The sequence below is a fragment of the Hibiscus syriacus genome, unplaced genomic scaffold (genome assembly GCF_006381635.1).
Source record: "Hibiscus syriacus cultivar Baekdansim isolate YM2019G1 unplaced genomic scaffold, ASM638163v2 tig00110893_pilon, whole genome shotgun sequence".
Classification (NCBI taxonomy): domain Eukaryota; kingdom Viridiplantae; phylum Streptophyta; class Magnoliopsida; order Malvales; family Malvaceae; genus Hibiscus; species Hibiscus syriacus.
Genome location: NW_024062901.1, coordinates 2,889,200 through 2,905,353, shown reverse-complemented (window position 1 = coordinate 2,905,353; position 16,154 = coordinate 2,889,200). Strand labels below are relative to the sequence as shown.

At 33.9% G+C, this 16,154-nt stretch overlaps 3 protein-coding genes and 1 pseudogene across 4 annotated transcripts; 2 read left to right on the top strand and 2 right to left on the bottom strand.

Annotated features, from left to right (window-relative positions):
- Positions 1-1,328: 1,328 nt before the first annotated feature.
- On the top strand, positions 1,329-3,679 carry LOC120145463 (xanthotoxin 5-hydroxylase CYP82C4-like). Its single transcript, XM_039159288.1, has 2 exons — positions 1,329-2,308; positions 2,997-3,679. Exons 1-2 carry the CDS (start codon positions 1,355-1,357, stop codon positions 3,618-3,620), a joined length of 1,578 nt encoding a protein of 525 aa, XP_039015219.1. The 5' UTR covers positions 1,329-1,354; the 3' UTR covers positions 3,621-3,679.
- Positions 3,680-4,248: 569 nt separating this feature from the next.
- Positions 4,249-5,414, bottom strand: LOC120145398 (annotated as a pseudogene).
- A 2,743-nt stretch (positions 5,415-8,157) lies between these two features.
- Positions 8,158-8,684, bottom strand: LOC120145465 (diphthamide biosynthesis protein 3-like). The gene has a single exon (XM_039159290.1). It carries the CDS (start codon positions 8,607-8,609, stop codon positions 8,361-8,363), a length of 249 nt encoding a protein of 82 aa, XP_039015221.1. The 5' UTR covers positions 8,610-8,684; the 3' UTR covers positions 8,158-8,360.
- Positions 8,685-10,307: 1,623 nt separating this feature from the next.
- LOC120145464 (serine/threonine-protein kinase SMG1-like) lies at positions 10,308-11,867 on the top strand. 2 transcript variants are annotated; one of them, XR_005518132.1, is made up of 4 exons: positions 10,308-10,508; positions 10,613-11,271; positions 11,467-11,542; positions 11,623-11,867. XR_005518132.1 is itself a non-coding variant. In XM_039159289.1 (3 exons), the coding sequence occupies exons 1-3, from the start codon at positions 10,977-10,979 to the stop codon at positions 11,720-11,722; spliced, it is 471 nt and encodes a 156-aa protein (XP_039015220.1). In that variant the 5' UTR covers positions 10,880-10,976; the 3' UTR covers positions 11,723-11,867. The 2 variants fall into 2 exon arrangements, 1 of the variants encoding a protein (XP_039015220.1); XM_039159289.1 differs by lacking the exon at positions 10,308-10,508 and having other exon boundaries at positions 10,880-11,271.
- Positions 11,868-16,154: the final 4,287 nt, after the last annotated feature.

Below are 16,154 nucleotides of genomic sequence, written 5' to 3'. Positions count from 1 at the left end.
AGTACCTAAACTATCAGTTTTGATCTGTTTTAATATTTAAATTTATTTTTTTTAAATTATACATAATTTTTTGTTTTTATTTCACTTTAGTACCTCGTTATTAAAAATTTTAACGCGTTTAGTACATAAATTATCAGTTTTTGTCCGTTTTAGTATCTAAACGTTTATTTTTTTAAAAACTTAACGTTAAATTTTAAATGTGGCATTAAAGTGGAAAAAAACTAAAGTTTTTAACGAGGCATTACAAAAATAAAAGAAAAATTAAACTATGATTTACATTTTAAATTAGTTCTTAAATCTTAAAATATTTTGTATTAATCTTCAAACTATCGATATTGTTTTGTTTTGATCATTTCCTTAATACGTCATTAATTCAATCGATTTTAAAAATTTAATATATTCTGAAGGTATCGAGAATCAAACCTGTGACATTCTAAAAAAAACTTATATTTTGAAAGTATTGAGAATTAAATTTGTGATTTTTAAAAAAATTTCAAGACCTTTAAAAGTATGTTTTTTTTAAGATCATGGGGTCAATTCTCAATACCTTCCAAAAACATAAAAACAATGCAATTAATGATATATTAGTAAAAGAATCAAAATGAGATGATATTCAAAGTTTAAGAATTGATATAAAATATTTTAAAATTTAGAAATTATTTAAAACAATTATCATTTTTATTTAAAGATTAATATAAAACGTTTTAAAATTTAAAATTAATTTTCAATTTAAAATTAATTTAAAATAAAGATCATGGTTTATGCAGCCTTGTGCAACTAACTCATAATATTTGAAAGAATTTAAGCTCGTGTTAAGAGTTATATATCCTACAAGACATAAAAATTTGATTTTTTTTAATATTTCATCTGTTTTATAATTTGTGTTTAATATTGACTATATACATAATTTTAGAAAATATATTTGATAAAAAATAATGAATTATCTCTGAAAGGTGAATAAATTTATTTTAATAATTGTAAAAAAATGAAGCATATATGAATAAAAAAGAAAATATATGTATGGTTGTCTATTTATTTTTTATAATACATTTTAAAATAAGAAAACACATTTAATAATACAGCGAAAGTAATATATATTATTTTTTTTTGAAAATAAAAGTAATATATATTAGTTTAAGGATTGGAGGCTATAAATTATACCTAAAAAAGACACGTGTTACTCATATGAAATAAAATAATATAAATAAATGTATTTTGTGATAGTATTTTATTAAGACAAAATGACGTGTCACTGGACCACTATTTTGCGTATCTTTATTCTATAAATTCAGAAGCAATTCACTTCGAATCATGCAACTCAGCTCATCACCGTCGAATCAATCAATCAATCACCATGGATTTCTCTACTCTGTTGCAACAAAACATGGTTTTTACAGTTTTGGTCCCTCTAATAATCGCGGTCTTCATCTTTGGGGCTATCAGCCGGTCCAAAAGCAGCCAGAAAGGCGATAAAAAACCGCCGCCGGAGCCGAAGGGAGGCCGGCCTTTACTCGGCCACCTTCACTTTTTCGGAGGAAACCAGCTCATACACAGAAAACTCGGGTCTTTGGCCGACGAGTATGGACCCGCCTTCTTGATCCGCATGGGGATCCACCCGACGCTGGTGGTGAGCAGCTGGGACGTCATAAAAGAATGTTTCACCACCAACGACAAGGTCTTCCCCACACGGCCGAGGACGTTAACGGCGAAGATCATGGGCTACGACCACGCCTTGATGGGTTCGGCTCCTTATGGCCCCTACTGGCGCCACACGAGGAAGATCGCCACCGTCGAGCTCCTCTCCAACCGCCGTCTCGAGCTGCTCAAGCATGTTCGGGAAGCGGAAATCAACCTTTTTCTCAAACAGTTGTACGAGGAATCAGCCGCGAACAAAGGCGTCGCCGTCGTTCAAATGAAGGACAAGTTTTCGGATTTGGCGATGAACGTTATTGTGAAGATGGTGACCGGAAAAGGATACAGCGGACCCGACGGGAGAGACGACGAGGAATCCAAACGGTGCCAGAAGGCTTTGAATGAATTCTTTTACCTTGCCGGGTTGCTCACGGTGTCGGACGCGGTTCCTTTATTCGGCTGGATCGATGTTTTGACCGGAACTGTGGGCAAGTTCAAGAAAAATGCCAAGGAGTTGGATTTTGTGCTCGGAAGCTGGGTTGATGAGCACCGTAAACGGAGGGCCGCCGGAAGTATCAAAGGCGAAAAGGATTTCATCGATGTTATGTTGGATGTGTTGGACGACGGCAAGACTTCGAAAGAAGATGCTGATATTACCATCAAGGCCACTTGTCAGGTACTATACGTATAGATTTACATCAACCATTAAACAATTCGTATAATATCAGAACTAATACTTACATTTATCCAGTAATTATTTTAATCTTTATTTTCTTTTAAATACCTTAACTTCTAGGTTAAATTACGTAATTAATATATAAACTATCAATTCTGATTTATATTAGTACTTAAGCTTTTATTTTTTTTAAAATCATATCAAATATTTAATTTTTATTTTATTTTAGTACTTTATTAAAATTATAACGTTAAGTTTTAAAATAAATTAAAAGTTTAAGTACTGAGACGGATCAAAATTAATAGTTTAACTACGAAATACGTTAAAAATAAAATAAATATTAAATATAATTCTAAAAAAATTAAATATAATTTACTCTAACTTTTAATGTTCTAATTTTTAATTCAAATGATAGAAATAATATTTTTGTCATATATATATATATATATATTAAACTAGTTACGTATCATAATTTCTGATCAACGAAAATAATAATGTCAAAGTTATATATATCACGTCATTTAATATAATGATATATTGCATCATTCAAATTAATAATAATATAATATATAAACTTAAATTATAAATATCACGTGAATAATACTTATTAATTAATATGTACTTTTATCCAAAATGAATTATTTTGATTTGAACCAATGAATTAACCATGGAACAATTTTGATTGCAGAGTCTTCTCTTGGGTGGCAACGACACCACCGTGCTAACGCTTACATGGGCACTATCCTTGCTATTAAACAACCGCCATGTAATAAAGAAGGCACAAGAAGAAATCGAAGCTCAGGTAGGAAAAGACCGGCAGGTTGAGGAATCCGACATGAAGAACCTACCATACTTGCATTCCATCGTCAAGGAAGCATTGCGGTTATACCCAGCAGCTCCTCTCTCGGCTCCACGAGAAGCCATGGAAGACTGCACGGTGGCCGGTTTCTATATCCCAAAAGGCACTCGACTTCTCGTGAACCTTTGGAAGTTGATGAGAGACCCCAAAATCTGGCAAAACCCTTCGGAATTCAGGCCCGAGCGGTTCCTTAACGAACATGCCGACTTCGATATTAGGGGTCAAAATTTCGAGTTCTTGCCATTTGGTTCCGGCAGAAGGATGTGTCCCGGTGTCACGTTTGCGATTCAGATCTTGCACTTGACGATGGCTCGGTTGCTTCATGGCTTCGACTTGGGGACGGTATCAGATGAGCCGGTGGACATGACCGAAGCACCGGCATTGACTCTACCTAAGGCTGAACCGCTGGTGGTTACCGTCACTCCAAGGCTATCTCCCAAGCTCTATGCATGAAATATTTTATAGATGAATAAGCATGGCAACTGGCAATTCATATATTTATGTTTCTTCTTCTTCTTCTTACTTTTTTTCTTTTCTTTTTGTACCCAAAATAACGTACTTCAAAACCGTTTCTTTTGTGCGAGAACAGTTGAACTTGGTAATAATTTATTTTGTCATGTTTCCACTGGGAAGTAATTATGTCTTGTTTCTTGGTATTTAGAGTAGATTGGCAATAACAATATTGGTAAAAATAGAAGTTCTGCACACAAAAATGGTTTCTTGGGGTATAATAATTTCAGTTTCCTTAAGGTATCAAATTGGTGACAAGTCTATGTTTCATATATTTGACTTGGTGAAATAACAGATCACAAGAAATCAATAACCTAGAGTTCACTTCATCATGCTAAAAGGAGATTAATTAGTCCATTCTAATGGGTAAAAGAAAATATAAGAGGTTGACCTTGTATAATTTGTCAATGGAAGAAAAAAGTTTTACTAGAGATTAACATTATTGATGTCGAAGATCGTGGTTTAAGTTGATACTAAATCCGTCTTCTTTCCTAAATTTGTTTCCATAAAGAAAACTATGAATATTAAACTGAAAGTAGCTTCAAACTTTGTTATAAAACTAGTAACGGATTCATCCATTTGATTCTTGTTTTAGGCAACACCCACCTGTATTTCGCCTTGCCCATCCCTGCATTGCTCCGTCGTAATCAATGTGTGACCTCAACCTTACAAAGCCTTCCCTGCCCGAAATCCGTATTGTAAACTCGGTGTCAATGGTGAACCGGCAAGTGGCAACACCGGTAAGACGCCCTGTTTTAGCTCCTTCTCCAATACTCCATGCCCCATTGTCTAGCTTTTTTTTTCTCAGTACAGCCTGGTAGTAAACAATTCCCAAGGTAACTTGTTCGTACAGGAAATTGGAGGCAGTTCTGGCGATCTTATGTAAAAAGGAAGTAGTACAACTTACAACTTATCTTCATCGCCGTTAGCAACACTGTTGATTTAATCAAGCAAATGCTTTGGTCTGTATCAGCTGCCGTGACCAAATGCTTTGGTCTCTCCACATGTGGCTCGGACCCTGTCTGCTGTTACATCTTGTGTTGATATTGAATTCTCACTGCAAGATGATAACAGTGCCAATAATCCTTCAACATAAACAATTCCATGTCCCCACCAGGGTCCTTGGTCATGTCCTTGTCGAATGGAGGAGGTGGATTTTCATTGAGACAAGACGAGCCACTGCCCAATCTATAAACAGACGTCCAAGTCCTCATGAAATGCATGAATGACTTGCCGTCACCAACCACATGACAATAAGTCAACCTAAGGCAAATGCCGGAGTTCAGGACCTGAAGGGCTGCACACGAACACCGTCATCATTTACCTGTGCTGATCATAGTCGAGGAACAAAGGGGTGTAACAATTTAACATCTTGTGTATAATTGGCTACGACGTGATCAAAATCACAGTGGATTCGGGGGCCATAAAGGGTATGAAGTCATAACCATTCATGTAATAGATGCAAGGCTTCCCGAGCGGTTGAGGGCACGTGATGTATGCTGCGTAAGGGGAAAAAATGTTGTAGAGTTGCAGAGAGGGGTTGTTTTACCAGTGGAAGAGTGGTTTTGATTAATGCAAAGTACGACGGGGAAATTCATAGAAGAAAAGTCGTTGTACAGCTAGAGAAAACCATGGCAGGTCGAAACAAGTGAGAGGAACAGAGATAGTTGGAACTGAGCCCGAAGGAGGCGAAACATGGAAGCTATTAAGACCCTTAACCGTACTGGTTTGAGCCATTTAGGATAAGATCCATGAATTGGTACTGGTCATAGACAAATGTTATCTCATCTTTTTGGTTGAGTTTTTAGTTTTAAAAGGCCAAGTCACAAAACAACGCGAAGGGTCTCTAGAACCTAGGTGTAAAGTGAATACGCATGCATTTTGTAGGCAAGACACATTTTATACTAAAAACTTATAATTCAATTATAGAACATATTCAAACTCATTATCTACCGATTCACTCTTAATGCATTTAGGAGGCATTTGATTAATGAAAAAGAAAACAGGAAATAATTTTTTCCAGAATTACATTCTCACGTTTGTTTCAAGGAAAAAATTATTGTCAGGGAATAATCTTTTCTCAATAGTATCATTTTTTGGTTAAAATAGTGAAAATGTCATTACCTCCAAATTCTTAGGTTTTAGACAATTCCCGCCACCCAAGATAAGAATACCCTAAACTAGTGAATTCTTTTTATAATAATCTTTTTGAATTCTTATTTTTTGTACTTTACTTAAAACAACAAATATATGATAATATACAAATAGTTTAATTAAGTAATTAATAAATTTGAATATTTAAAATTATTTTATATTTTTAATATTCAATATATTAATTATTTATAATTTTATGAGATGAAAAATAATATGATTGTAAAAATGTAATTATTAAAAAAATATCTAACTTTAAGTTATTAAAAAATAGATCTTATACATTGAAAATTATTTATCTTTATCCACTCGAGATCATGATATTTTTTTTTCATATTATATTATGTTATATTTTATATAAATAAATATGATGCTTATGAAAATTAGCTAAAAATATAAGTTTAATATACTGATTATATATTAAATGTATTTTTCTCAAAAGTTAGTAAAACAATTAAAACATTTCTATGAATTTTCATTCGAATATTTATAATTTAATATTAAAATTTATTTAAATATATATATATATATCACAAGAATAATTTGGTAAAATATGCATTCAAATAATGTTATATTTCTCCAATCAAACATTATAATTTTACATTCTTACTAAACAAACCAAACAAGATAATACAACATTCCTATAGTAATGTTTTTTTATATAACCACCGATTATCGATCTATTGATTGACTAATCCGGATCGGATACTGCAGAGGCAATGGCGACCCTCTCAACCTAGTTTGTTCCATTCCCATAGTAATATTACATTCTAATTCTCAAAGATAATCTTACAATTCGTGAACCAAACATCCCCTTAATCCCATCCTTACCATGGTTATCAAAACCGGACCGGCCGGTTCAACAGGTTAAACCGTGAACCGGTGGCATGTCCGGTCCGGTTACCTCACAAAACCGGTCTGGCAATGAACCGGCTGAAAATCGATAAAACCAGGGTGAACCGGCTGAAAACCGACAAAATCGATTTGATCTGCCGGTTCACTTTTTTTCTTTTAAAAATAAAAAATAAACCAAACGACGTCGTTTGTTCAACGAGCCAAGTCAAATTCGAGTATTGCTGAGCTCGACTCGAACTCGAAAACTTTAAAAGTAAGTTCAACTCGACTCAAAAACTCACGAGCTAAAAATTATTAAGTTCAACTCGAACTTGAAATATAATATTAAAATTTGAACTCGAAAAGGCTCAAACTCAAAAAAAAAATTAGAAGTTCGATTGAAGCCTAAAATTTGAGCTCAATTGAAGCGAAAGAATAGTTCGCTCTGTGCTCACCAAAAGGCTCCATAATTTTGAATATCAAATTACCTCTATTATTTATAGAAGTAAGTTGAGATGCTCTTCTATATTTCTTAGCCATGTGAGATTGTTTTTATTTAAAAAAATTAAAACAAAATGACATCATTTGTTATGATTTTTTTAAGCCCCAATTTTTTTATTATAGTTATATAATTATATTTATTATTTAATATGTTTTGCCTTAAATATTATGTTGTAGTTTATTTGAATCATTTTGTTTCACTTGATTTTATGATTTTTAATTTATATATGTTATAACTTGTGATATTTTTATATCTTTTAATATTGTAAACTTAAAAAAAGTGTTACATATATATTAATATTACTTTGAATATTATGTAAAATTAAAAAAAAAATATTATTTTATATAAAATCCGATTCAACCGCCGTTAAACCAATGAACCAGTACCTTCACCGATTCAATGTCCAGTCCGGTTTTAAAAACATTGATCCTCACACTCTATTTCTTCCCCATTATTTGTCCCCTCCGAAAACATTGATCCTTACACTATTTCTTCCCCATTATTTGTCCCCTCCGAAAGAGTCGATACCCATTTATAATATTAACAAAATCCTAGTTTCTAAAACATTTCAACCCAAAGTTAAATTATATAGCTCCGAAAGAGTCAATACCCATTTCTACTATAAACAAAATCCTAGTTTCTAAAACATTTCAACCCAAAGTTAAATTTAACATCTATATGAGACATCCAAAAGTTCTACAAATTCTAATTCCGAGAAGATTATATTCTTTTTATTTTCAGCATCAAAATACTCTTATAAATATTAAATTTTGTGATGTAACTGACAAAAGGAAACTGAAAAAATAAACTTTTATTCAACAAAACTGAAACCACTAATGCTGGTATAAATCCACAACAAAATTATCAATCCTTACTGTCTCTATATCTTATCTCAAGTTAAGTTTTGATGCATATAAAACTTGAATTTTTAAGTAGGAACATTGATTAATACGAGAAAGTAAAGCTTTCTAGCATAAAGTTTCAAACAACAAATGAAAAAAATGCATCCATCTCATATTGTATTTAACATATCAAATTGATTTACAATTTTCAATCAAGTATAACCAGTGATACAAGAACCTCACGACAACAGAGTTACATGAAAATTATTTTCTTAATCAATGCTAATTCAAATCACGTAAAGGAACTAATCCGTAATAAAAGAGAACAGAGAAATAATAATGACCTTTAAAGCCTCAAGCAACGGCGACTGCTTGCCCTTTTTGAGGATCGAGACCGTTCTTAGATTTGTTGTCGGCGAAGTCCTCGGCGTTGTAGATGACCGTGATGTAGAGAGAACAACTTGGGCAACGGGCGATTTCCTCGCCGAGCTTTAGGTCTTCTTTCGTGATCTGGAATAGATCGCCGCATGGGCATGGATAAGTGTGCGCCTGCAATTCCTCGTTCCACTGCATGTCCTCTATTTCCACGTCGTCGTACGACATCGTTCTGGCCAATCAAAGTTGCAGGGTTTTTTTTCTTTCGAAGTTTTGTGTTCGGGAAGAAGAAGATCCCTTTGATTTGTTATCATTTGGGTTTTAGGGTTTCATTATATAGTGAGCGGCCTTTTAGTTCTGTCGGTTTATGACGCGGGTCACAGTTTTGGGTAAATTACAATATCATCCTTTTGAGTTGCATGTATTGATAATTACTCACGATTTAAGTCGTGGCATTATTTTCCTTTGGACCCTCATTTTTTGTAAATTTGGTGATTTGAGCAGGTAAAATTTTATGAAACTTCAATTCAGTTCAATTAAATATTAGAAATCCAAATTGCTCTATTTTTTCTTTGGATGCTGTATACTACTTTACCATTCATTCTAATAACTTCAATGATTTTTATTTAGTTTTAAGCACAATTTATTTTTATAATGTAAAAGTAAATGTTTTATAATTTAAATGATAAAAAATAACTTAAAAATATATGACATAAGAATTATCAATTATTTTTATTTATTTAATTTCGATTATAATGATAATAATAATTTATAAAAGTTAAAATAAAATATATACATATATATCATTTATTGTAAAACATGAAATTTAAGATACGACGTTTTGATTTTGATTAAAAAAAAGAAGATTTTAATCATTTTTTTACTTTTATATGATATATTTTTATAAATTTATTTTTTTAGAAAGTTTCTGATTAATGATTATTATCTCATTAATTATGATTTTTTTTCAAATAAAAAGAAATGAATCACTATCGATCATATAAAATTATTACCATGAATAAGTACTATAATGATATATTTCAAACTCGAGGGCCATTTATGACATAAATCAGGAAAATACAAAATAAAAGCAGAAGGGTGGGGGGGCGGGAACCACGACGGAGACACTTTTAAACGGCATCAGGCGAGGCAAACAAGCGCAGAAGAAGGGAATTGATCAAAGAAATGCGAAGCCATAGATATCTGTACAACAATGATGCAAGGATTGCACCACCACCAACATCAATTTGCGGCTCTCCTTTTCGCTGCTCTACCCAAAAACACCGCCGCCGCCGCCGCTACCGCTTCCGTTGCTACTTCCTACTCCGCCACTGCCTCAACTTCGGTTCCCACGACAACAACGCCGTTGCTCTACCCTTTTAAATGTGTGAAACTCGAAGCTAAGTATGCCTATCTATGTTTCTTCTGCATATGCGTTTATTGTTTTCGCCTGAAACATTTATTTATTTCAGGTGACTTACAAAGTACTGTTCTTGCAATGAGAGATTGTGCATATGAAGCCAGTGTTGCTTTATCTGCATTTGCTCGTGTATCAAGGGGTCATACTGCTTTAACTTCTGAATCTGGTTCAATGCTGGAAGATGTATTGTTTGTACTTTTCTTTAATGTCTATAACAATCAAAAGATGCTTTTTAGGGAGGCCATAAAGCGTCAAAAGCATTTACCGGTGGCTTTGGTTTAAAACCCTTCGTCATCCTATTGAATGAAAAATACCAGCATTAATGGTTTTGTTCGTTTACCTAGTTTTTACATCTTTTTTTTAATGTGTTCTTGTAGTTTCATTACTGGTTGGTACTTGGTATCACAATGGTATGACAACTTTATTACTCTTTTTTGCTATTGTGGCAGGCAAATGCAATCCTTCTTCCATTAGAGTCAGTTTTATCCAAGGATGTCTCTGCTATGGCTAGGGAGAGAGAGACCAAGATGGAAGTATCTCCAATACATGGACAAGCAATATACCAGTCTTATGGCTTAAGAGATAGGGAGACTTGTCAGACCTTCAAGCCTTTGTTGCCATCACTTACCTTTTCTGTGAAGGAACTACATTCATTGTTAACCAGACTTGCAAGAACTGCCAGTCTCCATGCCGGGAACCTGCATAAGGTATAATCCAGTTGCAATATTAATAATAATTTAGATTTTATGAACTATAGCACGACAAATTGATGATATCGAGAGTAATAATAGTGCTTGCTCTGTTTCACCAGGCTCTTGAAGGACTAGGTGAAAGCCAGGAAGTAAAATCAAAGAGCATTAGTTTGTCAAGGCCAGAACTTGTTACTAGTGATGCCACTGAATATGATGAAAGAGGAGGTGAGAGCATCTCGACATCAAGCGGTGGGAGCCCCAAAGAACTCGTTGGTCTAACTGGGCTTTCTTTGCATGATAAAGAGTGGATATCACCACCAGATAGCATTGATACTAGCAGTGTGGAATCTAGCATTACCTCAACCGAAACTAGTCTTTCAGATGGCATTAATGATCTAGCGGAGACGATGAAGATTTCCCTTGATTCCAGTCAGAACAAGGCTAATGATGATTTAAATTTAGTTCCATCTTCTCAAAGCAAATATGATGAAATCTCACATCGTGGACCAGAAAATGTCTACCAACGTGGAGGTGGAAAATGCCGATGAAGTGAAATTAGCAACCGATGAGACTAATGAACATCTGAAAGCTGTTCCCTCAGTGAGTGATGAATCAGTAAGTAATCCTCTAGAATCTTCACAACCTTCAAACAGGGTGAACTTGGATGTGAAATTTCAGAGTAAGGACGAAGTATCTACATTAGGAAAAGTTGAGGTTGATGATGAGAGTCATGAAGTTCCTGTTCCTAGCACAGACAGGGCGAGTCGTTTAGCAAGGGGTAAGAATAAAATCCAACTTAAAGAATCATCTGTCATGTTTGCTGTTTCCATGCCTTTCATGCTACTTTAGATCTCAATATTGAAATGTTTGTTTTGTTTTGACGAGTAGATAAGGATTATTTTTTCCTTTTTTTAAAAATGAATTATAGTTCCCTCTATTTACTTCCATTGGTGTAACCTATTTCTGTCTGCAGGTAAAAATTCTTACGCAATGTCGGTCCTAAGACGTGTAGAAATGAAATTAGATGGGAGAGACATTACAGATAGAAGGTATATGCTTTCTTTCGAGACTGGAAATAGGTATCGAGTGAAATATGTATTAACAGGCAGTTCTTTTGTTACCTCTTCAGGAAACTTAGCATTGCAGAGCAAGTGGATTATCTATTAAAGCAAGCTACTAGTGTTGATAATCTTTGTAGCGTGTATGAAGGTTGGACGCCATGGATTTGAACTTCAAAGTCTTTGTTTTCAAGGCATTGTCAACTATTGGAGGTACTTCAATTACTTGCCATGTTGTCTGACTAGCCTTCAATCGGGAAGCTTTAACACAAAGGAGTCATAGGAACGATGGAAACTTTCGGCATATCAAAAATGAGAAAAAGAAACCTGGGTCCCCCTTGCAGAACGAACCTGAATCGAGTCACAGCACATGCTCCAGCCCTGTTTCACAATATATCTCAGACAGGAGGTGCTATAGCATCAAGTGTGGATGGCCATGTTTTCGGTTTCCTCTGCCTCCTCCGTATCAGCCCCCGATGACGTTACGGCAACATCAGACATCATTCAGATGGGAACTTCGGTGAAAGCCAGATACAATGTGGTCTCAAGATGATCACCGGTTGACATAAAGATGAAGATTTATGAACATTGGCCAAATGCAAACCAGGCAAGTGTATGGCATTTTCCATCTTTGTTGTCTTAGAAGATGTCGCGTTAACTTTTATCATATCGATGGTGAATAAAAAAGGAAGAAATATATATATAAGATCTGTATACGCTCACTTCCATAGATGGATCTTTATATGTAAACAGTCCTTATTAACATGGTTCACTGGTTCACTGGTTTAATCGGTCAAATCGGTCCGACCGGTCGGAAGAACCGGACGACGTCATAATTATTTAAAAAATTAAATAAAAATACCAAAAATATTTAATAAAAAATAATTTTTTATATCACAAGTCATATTCAAAGCAAATCATAACATATATAAATTAAAAACCATAAAATCAAGTGAAACAAAATGATTCAAATTAACTATAACATAATATTTAAGGTAAAACATATTAAATAATAAATATAATTATATAACTATAATTAAAAAATAAATTTGGGGCTAAAAAATCATAACAAAATGATATTGTTTGGTTTAATTTTTTTTTTTAAAAACAATCATACATGGCTGAGAAACATAAAAGAGCATCCCAAAAGTCTAAAGAGTAAAAATATGAGAACAAAACAATCTCACATTGCTAAGAAACATAGAAGAGCATCACAACTAACTTCTATAAATAATAGAGATAATTTGGCATTCAAAATCATGTAGCCTTTTGGTGAGCATTGAGTGAACTATTCTTTCACTTCAATCAAGTTCGAATTTTAGGCTTCAATTGAGCTTCTAATTTTTTTTTAGTTCAAGCCTTTTTGAGTTCAAGTTTCAATATTATATTTCGAGTTCGAGTTGAACTTGATAATTTTTAACTTGTGAGTTTGAGTGGAGTTGAGCTTACTTTTAAAGTTTTCAAGTTCGAGTCGAGCTCAGCAATACTCGAGTTCGACTTGGCTCGTTTAACAAACGACGTTTGGTTTAATTTTTTTTAAAAAAAACAAAATTTCCGGTTTTTTCTGATTTTTTTCGTTTTTTTTTTTGTTTTCATCCGGTCCGGGTCGAACGGTTCAGCGGTTCTGACCGGTTCACTAGTAGCGGTTCAATCGGTTTAGATTGAACCGAATTAGGCAACGATTCCTGATTGAACTGATTGAACCAGTCGGTCCGGTCCGATTTTCCAAACAATGCTTATTAATGATGCGGTCTTATAATATTGCATATTTAACTTGGACTGAGGAGTTGGCGGGGCTGATGGGACAATTGTTTTATGAAAATTTTAAATATTTGTATAATTTAGGTATTTTTTATAATTTTTATTAGAGAAAATAACCTCAATGACCAAAAATGCCTTATAATATACGAATTTAACCAACTTTGTTTGGATTTGCCAAAATGACCAACAAATTCGCAACGCTATCTCAAATTTGCAACGCGAATTCTAATTTCACAATCCAGTTTCCAATTTCGCAACGCGAATATGTAATTCGCGTTGTGATTTTCCAAATTCGCAACGCGAAAGTCAAATTCGCAACGCGAAAGTCAAATTCGCAACGCGAAAGTCAAATTTGCAACACAAAAGTCAAATTCACAACGAGAACAAATTCGCAACGCTATCTCAAATTTGTAACGCGAATTCTAATTTCGCAACCCAATTTCCAATTTCGCAACACAAAAGTCAAATTCACAACGCGAAAGTCAAATTCGCAACGCGAATTTAATTTCGCAACGCGAATTTAATTTCGCAACGGGTTTAATTTTCGCAACACAAATGTTTTGGGTATATAACAACGCAACAACAGCAACTCATAACCTAAATCCCTAAATCGCAACGTATTCCATCTCCATCTATGACTCTCTCCGACGACATCTGTTCCTATATCCAACGACATCCTACCCCATCTCTATTTTTTTACATAATTTTATTTCTATATAATATTTCAATTATTTCTCTCACAAATTATAAACTATCAACTTAATAAAGGTATGTTTTTCTCTAAGTTAGTGATGATATCTAGTTTATAGCTCGTTTGTTTAGTAAATTAATTTACAATTTATAGAATGAAATCATCTAATGTTGATCATGTTTGGATAGATTTGTGTTTTGGAGGGTCATGGGAGAATGTTCATGGTGTTTTACAATATGTGCCTTTACCCATAAATCTTCAACTAAAACTGTCATTAAAAAAGTTAACTTATGAAACTCTAATGTTACATGTTGCAAAGAAATTGAATTTATAGTCTCTAAGTAGATTTAGACTATCTTATTAGAGAAAAGATAAAGTTTATTTGTTAACCGACAATAAAGATGTTGAACTATTCATTGCTTACATTAGTGTTTCGCAAGAAGATGATGTTACATTGTATGTTGTTGAACCTAGAAGTAGTGAAGTTGAGTCAGTAGCGGGTAGTAATCAACTAAGTTTTTCAACCCAAAATTTAATGGTTCCACCATAATTTCATCACCAAACACAAATTTTGTTTCACCACATTTCCATTATCAAACACAATCTCAAAACCCACAATCTTTTCCTAATCCAAATCTCAATAAAATTTCAGCACCAAATTTCGGTTTTCGTATTGACCAGTTAGACGATTATAAGCCAACAGAAAAAATTGTGAGTACTAGTCAGTATTCGAAATTTGATCTTGGTCAATACCATGACTTTGATCTTGGTAAATACTCAGATTTTGATGATGTGATGGAAGAAGAAACAGACCCTGCATGTAATGATTTTGATATTAGTCAATACCCGAATTTTGATGATGAAACAGCCGCTGCCGAGGAAGATGTTGTTGATGATAATGAGGAGGAAGTTACGACTGTGAATGAACATGTTGAACATCCATTCTGTAATTCATATAACCCTGAAGAAGAAGAAGAAGAAGTCCCCGAAGAAAGGAAAAAGAAGAAAATGCCACGGGAGTATAACTGGAATATGCCAGAATTACTTCAGATACCGGAAGAAGAGTTGGTAAAGATATCAGTTGATTGTTACACAAAAGTTATTCGTATCAAGAAAGATGATTGTTTTGATACAAAGGAAGACTTGAAGATAGTTTTGTATACAAAATGTGTGGAAGATGACTATCAACTAAGAGTTAACAAATCAAGCAAATATCGTTTCGAAACAAGGTGTATGATTGACAAAAACTGTACGTAGCATATGATTGCAAAGAGGATAAAAGATTGTGAAATGTTTCAAGTTAAGACTTTTATTGATAAACATACATGTTCAATAACCCAATTTTTTCCTCACTATAGACAGGCAAACAAAAAGGTGCTGGGTGGTTTTCTGGCTGAGTTAATGTTTTTGAATGGAAGGGTATATCGGGGACATGAAATTATGACTGACATGAATGCTCGGTTCAAGATTAGTATCTCATATTCTCAAGCTTGGAGAGCCAAATGTTATGCCTTGGAATTGTTGAGGGGGTCTCCAGAAGCATCGTTTGCCCAACTGTCGGCTTATTATCACAATTTAAAGCTGAAAAATTCTGGGTCGGTAACTCATATCAAAATAGATAGAGATGGACGCTTTGAGTTATTGTTTATCGCCATTGGTGCTGTGGTTAGTAAATCATTATAATTTTGTTGACTCGTTTTTGTTAGTTGCATGCATTTCACATTTAAATGATTATATTTCTTATGTATATGATTTTGTAGATTCGTTCGTTTGTTACTTGCATGCGCCCAATTATTATAGTTGACGGAGCACATTTGAAAGGTCGATACCTTGGAGTAAACTTATTAGCAGTAGCCATGGATGCTAACAATGGGATACTGTCAATAGCTTACGGGGTTGGCAAATCTGAAACCTCTGATTCATGGACATGGTTTATGGGACATCTTAGGGATTGCATAGGTCCTATTAGCAATCTGACAATTATATCCGATAGGCCAACTCAATTGACAACGCTGTTAGAAGGTGTTTCCCAGATGCTTTTCATGGACTTTGTGGTGTTCATTTGTACAAAAATCTAAAATCAAGGTCTGCTGGTATAAAAAATCACAAATGGACATACTGGAAGGCTGTAAAAGTTTATCGGAAAGTGGA